General features: G+C 50.8%; 1 protein-coding gene across 2 annotated transcripts; it reads left to right on the forward strand.

The window, feature by feature from the left end:
* Nucleotides 1-1,530: 1,530 nt before the first annotated feature.
* On the forward strand, nt 1,531-5,044 carry RIPPLY1 (ripply transcriptional repressor 1). Of its 2 annotated transcripts, XM_053580292.1 has the most exons (4): nt 1,531-1,664; nt 2,577-2,652; nt 3,264-3,328; nt 4,224-5,044. In XM_053580292.1, exons 1-4 carry the CDS (start codon nt 1,531-1,533, stop codon nt 4,489-4,491), a joined length of 543 nt encoding a protein of 180 aa, XP_053436267.1. In that variant the 3' UTR covers nt 4,492-5,044. The 2 variants fall into 2 exon arrangements, with proteins under 2 accessions (XP_053436267.1, XP_053436268.1); XM_053580293.1 differs by lacking the exons at nt 2,577-2,652; nt 3,264-3,328.
* Nucleotides 5,045-5,632: the final 588 nt, after the last annotated feature.

Raw genomic sequence — 5,632 nt, forward strand, 5'->3', positions numbered from 1 at the left:
GGGCTGCAATTTAAAGAGGGGTGGAGTTGGGGGATAGGTGCATAGAGAAAAGAAGAGCCTTTAAGTGAATACTACTACCCTGTTTCCCCGAAAATAAGACAGTGTCTTATTTTAAGGTGTGCTCCCAAAGATGTGCTAGGTCTTATTTTCAGGGGATGCCTTATCTTTCCTGTAAGTAGGTCTTATTTTCGGAGGATGTCTTATTTTCGGGGAAACGGGGTACTTTGTTAACATCTGATTGGTTTTTTTACTTTCAGTGTTAAAAATTACACTGCCTAGAACATGATTGTGAGCACCTGCTTAGTATTCAGTTGCAAAGATTTACCCTAATTAATGTTCCTAATTTCCTATTATTGGACATTGAGGTTGTTTCTAATTTTTGAGGATTACAAACCAGGCTGTGATGAATAGCCAAGAAGCTAAATTTGTGCAGGTGCTGGACACTGAGATCAGGAGGAGTATTTCCAAGCCCTCTAAAGCATGAGATGCCTGCCAGTAGTTGTGGAAGCTTTTTGGCAAAGGCCCAGAAGGCTGCAAAGACGGAGGACTGTGTTCAAGCCTCTGGGCTTGCCCGGGGTCAGTACCCATTTTCCCTGTCCCCATCAGAGAACGTTCAGACTTGCAAGGCCCTTTGGGACCACTGGGCCAGCACTCTCATCTGTCATGTGAGAAAATTGTGGCCTGGGGCTGAGGAAGGACCTTCAGCAGCTTAGTGGTCAAACAGATCTCTGCGTCTCCCTAGCACTCTGGCTCCTGAGCTGGAAGCTGAACTCTGAGGTGTGGAGTCTGAGCCAGAGACCCTACGAAATCCTGCCTGCTCTCCTTCCCTGGACCACTTACTGCTGAGACTGGAGAGGGCACTTTGGCAAATGAACTGAACAATAAGGGGGTGGGGAGCGTTGAAAGAAAACTTGAGGTTTACCCCACAGGTACCTGGGTCTACTCTACCCAGGACCCCCTTTTTTTCTAACCCAGATGATGTGCTTATTGGCAGTCACCCTATATCAGGTCCACCTGGCAAACCTATTTAGGGTTTGAACTGAAATAATGCGATCCCACACTCTCCTTAGAGGGGTCAGCTGTCTCTTCTTGCTGGGAACTGGCTTTGCCAAAGACCTGTATGTCCGGGCGTCTGTCCCTGATGATTCTATAGTTTTGGGTGCTAATGAGCTCCCCTCCTTCCCCCCTCAGGCCTTGCTACTGCCTGGAGAATTCACACAAATGGTGTGCAATTTGCCCCTTCTGTGTTTTTCTTTCTGACTTGGAGGTAAAGTAAACCCCTTACCTCCCACTGACACCCTGTTGATTCAACTGGGAGAGATTTCACACCCAGGAACGCAGCTCCCCCTCCTCGAGCCCCTTCCCTGAATTTTCATCCCCCTCCCAAGTCCCCCCGACCTCTGCACTCCCTGAATAATTTATGAGTCCAGGCAGGGTTTATAAAAGGGTCTCCCAGGAAGGGCCAAAAGAGTGAAGACGGTTCTGGGAAATAGGAGACCCCACTGCCTGCCTGGTCTTGGCACCCTAATGATGGACTCTGCTGCTCATGCTGCTGCCGCCCCTGGCCCAGCCCTGGCCCTTGCACAAGCCCCCCTGGCACTCCCTGGCTTGTGTAGCTCAATGCCCCTCCTTTCCTCTGGACAAGAAGTGAATGGGAGCGAAAGGTAAGTGGAACTTGGCCTTTGGCAACCTGAACTGAGGCATAAGGGGTTCCTGAGACAGGAAGGAAAATGAGGTGTTCAGGGCACCCTATTCTCTGTGAAAGGGAAAAGCAATGGCCCCATCGCCCGCCCTTCACATCTCGGATGGAATATCTCCTCTGCTCTTCATGTCGGTAATCTTTCTGGGTGGCAGGAGGGGACTTGGGGATATTGGGCATTGCCAAACCTGAAGGCCAAGCAGCCAGACCCTCGTGGGCCAGGCCACTGAGTCCACTGAAAGACCCGGGGGACTGCCATGGAAACTGGGCGTAACATGACCTAGAGGGCAGGGGTGGGGATGTGGAGAAAGAGGGCCAAAGTCTGAAGAGGCCCTTGACTGAGGCACTACCTTTTTTCCTGACCACATTATAAGGTTCCCATTTGCTTTTTTCCTACTTCTGCAAGTCCAGTGGGGAAGAAGTGGGCCAGGAATATTTCTGGCCCTTTTCCCCAGCCCAGGAAGATGGTAGGGATCTGAGCTCTACTACTTAGAGCAGCAGGTAGGAAGCAAGATATTTTCTACTCAATCCCCATTCATGCCTCTAAACATTTAACCTTCAACAAACATTTCCTGAACAGCTACTGGTGTGGGCATTGTGTGAGGTGTTGGGGCTTCAGATACGATCAACCATATCTTTGAGCTTAAGCAGCCCCAAGACAAGCAAACAGACAATTACCAAACAGGGTGATAAGTGCAATGATAACATTGCGGAAGCAGGGAGGGCATCTGTCCTGGCCTGGGCTCAGGGTCTTAGGAAAGGCTTCCTGAAGCAGATGGCACCTGACTGAAGCTTTTGGGAGCCCTCTTACATTATCTCAGGGAAGCCACATTTCAGTCTCTCCCTCCACTGATAAATCTTCTCCTCTTTGTCCTAGAGGAGCTTGTCATTGGAGGCCTTGGCTGTCCTCCACAAATGACCCTCCAAGGCAGGTGAGGAAGCTGGTGGATTTGGTGAGTTCGAGCCCATGTGACACATATTCACATGCACATGCAGTCACGCGCATTCACACTGTCTAGGTCCCTTCCCAGAGAGGCCCTGGCTTCAATCCAGGGCCGCAGAGCTGGGGAAGCATCCTCACAGCATTGCCAACATGAGATCCCCACACCAGCTCTGGGAGGAGGGGACCTCAGGGTTTCTGTGACAAATGGAAAGATGACAAGATTGAACCTCGGAGTGGGCAAGGGATCTGGGCCCCACAGCCAGCGTGTGGCAGCACTGGTGCTTGAGTCTCAGTCACCTGGCACCTTGCCCCAAGGCTTTCCCACCTCCCTCCCTGAATCTTTGCTGCTCTAGTAGAACTCTGTCCCCTGGACAGCCTCCAAACAGGTGTTGGAACAGGGGCAGGAAACAAACAACTCCCAGGACTCTGTCCACTTGTTTTTCAACCAGGACCAAAATAGACGCCCCTGTTGTGGGGTGGGTGTTGGGGGGCAGCTGGACCCCAGAGATATCTAAAGTATCTTGTATGTTGTCTCACCTGTTGATTTCTGACCTCTGATATGGAGGAGGCAGTTATCTGGCCATGTACTTTGAGCCACATACTAGCTTTTGCCTTGGACAGGCCACTGGTGGAGCAATAGCTGCTGAGGTCACCAAAGCTAACTCCGAGTTCCATCACCCTGTCAGGTAAGTTTCTGGCACCAAGCTCCAAACTTGACATAAATCCATTAGGTCTTTGGATCTTCATCAGTCTTGTGGAGCAGGAGAAGGGAGGCTGTTCTGTGATTACTGTTTCACAGAGGAGAAAATTGAAGCCCAGAGAGGTTGAGGGACTCGGCTAAGGTTGCTTTCCCTGGAAGCATTGTCAACAACCCCCAAGAAGGAGACCCTGTGGATGGGACAGTGAAGGATCCTTGGGAGAAAGCAATGGGGACCACAGGGCTAAAGAATGCATGGCTAGTCGGCCAGGCGCAGCGGCTCACACTTATAATCCTAACACTCTGGCAGGTTGAGGCAGGAGGATGGCTTGAGTTCAAGACCAGCCTGAGCAAGAGAGTGACCCCATCTCTGCTAAAAATAGACAAAAGTAGCCAGGCACTATAGTGGGAACCTATAGTCCCAGCTACTTGGGAGGCTTAGGCAGGAGATTAGCTTGAACCCAGGAGTCTGAGGTTGCTGTGAGCTAGGCTGAGGCCACAGCAGGCTCTTTAGCCTGGTGACAGAGTGAGACTCTGTCTCAAAAAAGAAAAGAAAAGAAAAGAAATCTCAGAAAGAATGCATGGCTAGAAGCCTCCTGGGGTGGGCAGGGAGATGGGCATGGGTGGATGTGTCAGGCCCAGAATTGATAGATGCTGGGCTGGTGCCCCCCACAGCCGTAGGTCATCCAGTGGTCGCCTACCTGGCTGGGGCTATTTTGTAACAATTCAGAAGGTTCAGTTACAAAGCTCTCTTTCTTCTTTTCCCTTTGACTCCATTACTATAGCTAAGAAAAAGGTTTTGGGGTCTGGCTTCCTTCTTGGCCCTACTGGCCCCTCTGCACATATGAGACCTAAGTTAGGCTCTTGTTTCTTCCTGTCCACAGGCTCTTCTGGCCTAAGTCCCGCTCCTTTGATTACCTGTACAGTGCTGGGGAGATTTTACTGCGTAACTTCCCTGTCCAGGCAACCATCAACCTCTATGAGGACTCAGACAGTGAAGAGGAGGAGGAGGAAGAGAGGGAGGAGGAAGAGGAAGAGGAGAAAGAAGAGGCAGATAACAAGGGGTCAGAAGGATGTGTGAGGGTACCAGGGTCTACTCCATACATGGCCACAGCTCATCCCCCTTCCCTGCCCCTGACCTGTCCAAACTGAAGCAACCAGAGTGTGATTGAGGTTCAGCATGCCTGGCAAGTTTCCATGGGCATCGATCAGCCAGGAGTCTCCAGACACAGCTTTCTGCACTGAAACTGGATCCTCAAGCTGCCCAGCTCACCCTGGCTCCCCTGACTGGCCTGTGAGCCCAGGTCTCTGGCATCGCACTGTCTGGGCTGCTGTTGTGTTGACAGTGGGAGGGCCCCAGGAGCTGCTAGAGGAAGGAAGACCTGCTTTCTGATGCCCCCAGGAAGCAGAGCAGGACAGGGAATGCCCTTGCAGGAGGAAGCATTCACTCTTCAGGGCCCTTTGACTCCACAGCCTTCCCAGGGGGCCATGTAGTCCCATCTCCCCATGGAAACCCTACCTTCTGATTTTACCTCCAGAAATACCAATACCAGATGCAACAAAAGCTGGGGTGCCCTTCTGATAGGTCTTGCAGGAAGGGAAGGGGACATCTACAGAATCAGTCTGCTCTGGGGTCCCCCACCTTTTCGCCTACTGCCCACTGAAGTCAGTGTGTTGGCATAAGATGAATCAGAGGAAAAATAAACTGGATGTTTGCCTTTTTCTTGGAACTGTGCTGATTTCCTAGCTGAACTCTACCCATGTTGTGAAGCCATGGCAGAAGGTCAGAGATCAGCCCAAGGCCAATTCATTGCTCTGAGGTCAGTTGACTGATTTTTCTCCATGGGGTCATAGGGCTGGAGGCCCAGCATAGGGCCAGGCCCCCTTCATGAACTTGTGAAATCAGACTTGATTAAACTACAAGGACAGTTTATGAAGGGAACAAAAAGGTCCCGAAAGGGCAGCTTGAATGTTGGGAGTAGGGGTGGGGGTTGGAGGGAAGGTGAGAGGTGCAGCCACATCTCAGCCTCAGAGATGTCTGTATGCATTGAAGAGGGGGTTCCTAAGTCATATCAATTGTATCTCCTCAATCCCTGCCCCAATTACTCCTCAACTAATTTTCTTGTCCCCAGCATGTCCCTTGCAATTCATCCTCTACACTGACCACCAATCAAACTCTTGCCTCACCAGTAGTTGGATTTTATTTTTTTGTCACAGATCCCCTTGAGAACCTATTCCATTGCTACCCATAAAAATACATGTGTATACACACACAGTGCTAGGTATTCACAAA

The sequence above is a fragment of the Nycticebus coucang genome, chromosome X (assembly GCF_027406575.1).
Source record: "Nycticebus coucang isolate mNycCou1 chromosome X, mNycCou1.pri, whole genome shotgun sequence".
Taxonomy (NCBI): domain Eukaryota; kingdom Metazoa; phylum Chordata; class Mammalia; order Primates; family Lorisidae; genus Nycticebus; species Nycticebus coucang.

What these genes read in the sequence shown, in the direction of transcription:
- RIPPLY1 (XM_053580292.1), top strand. Translation starts at nt 1,531, where the DNA reads ATGGACTCTGCTGCTCATGCTGCTGCCGCCCCTGGCCCAGCCCTGGCC. An exon ending in TGAGGAAGCTGGTGGATTTG is followed by an intron (nt 2,653 to 3,263) that starts GTGAGTTCGAGC and finishes TGCCTTGGACAG; the next exon opens with GCCACTGGTGGAGCAATAGC. An exon ending in GAGTTCCATCACCCTGTCAG is followed by an intron (nt 3,329 to 4,223) that starts GTAAGTTTCTGG and finishes TCCTGTCCACAG; the next exon opens with GCTCTTCTGGCCTAAGTCCC.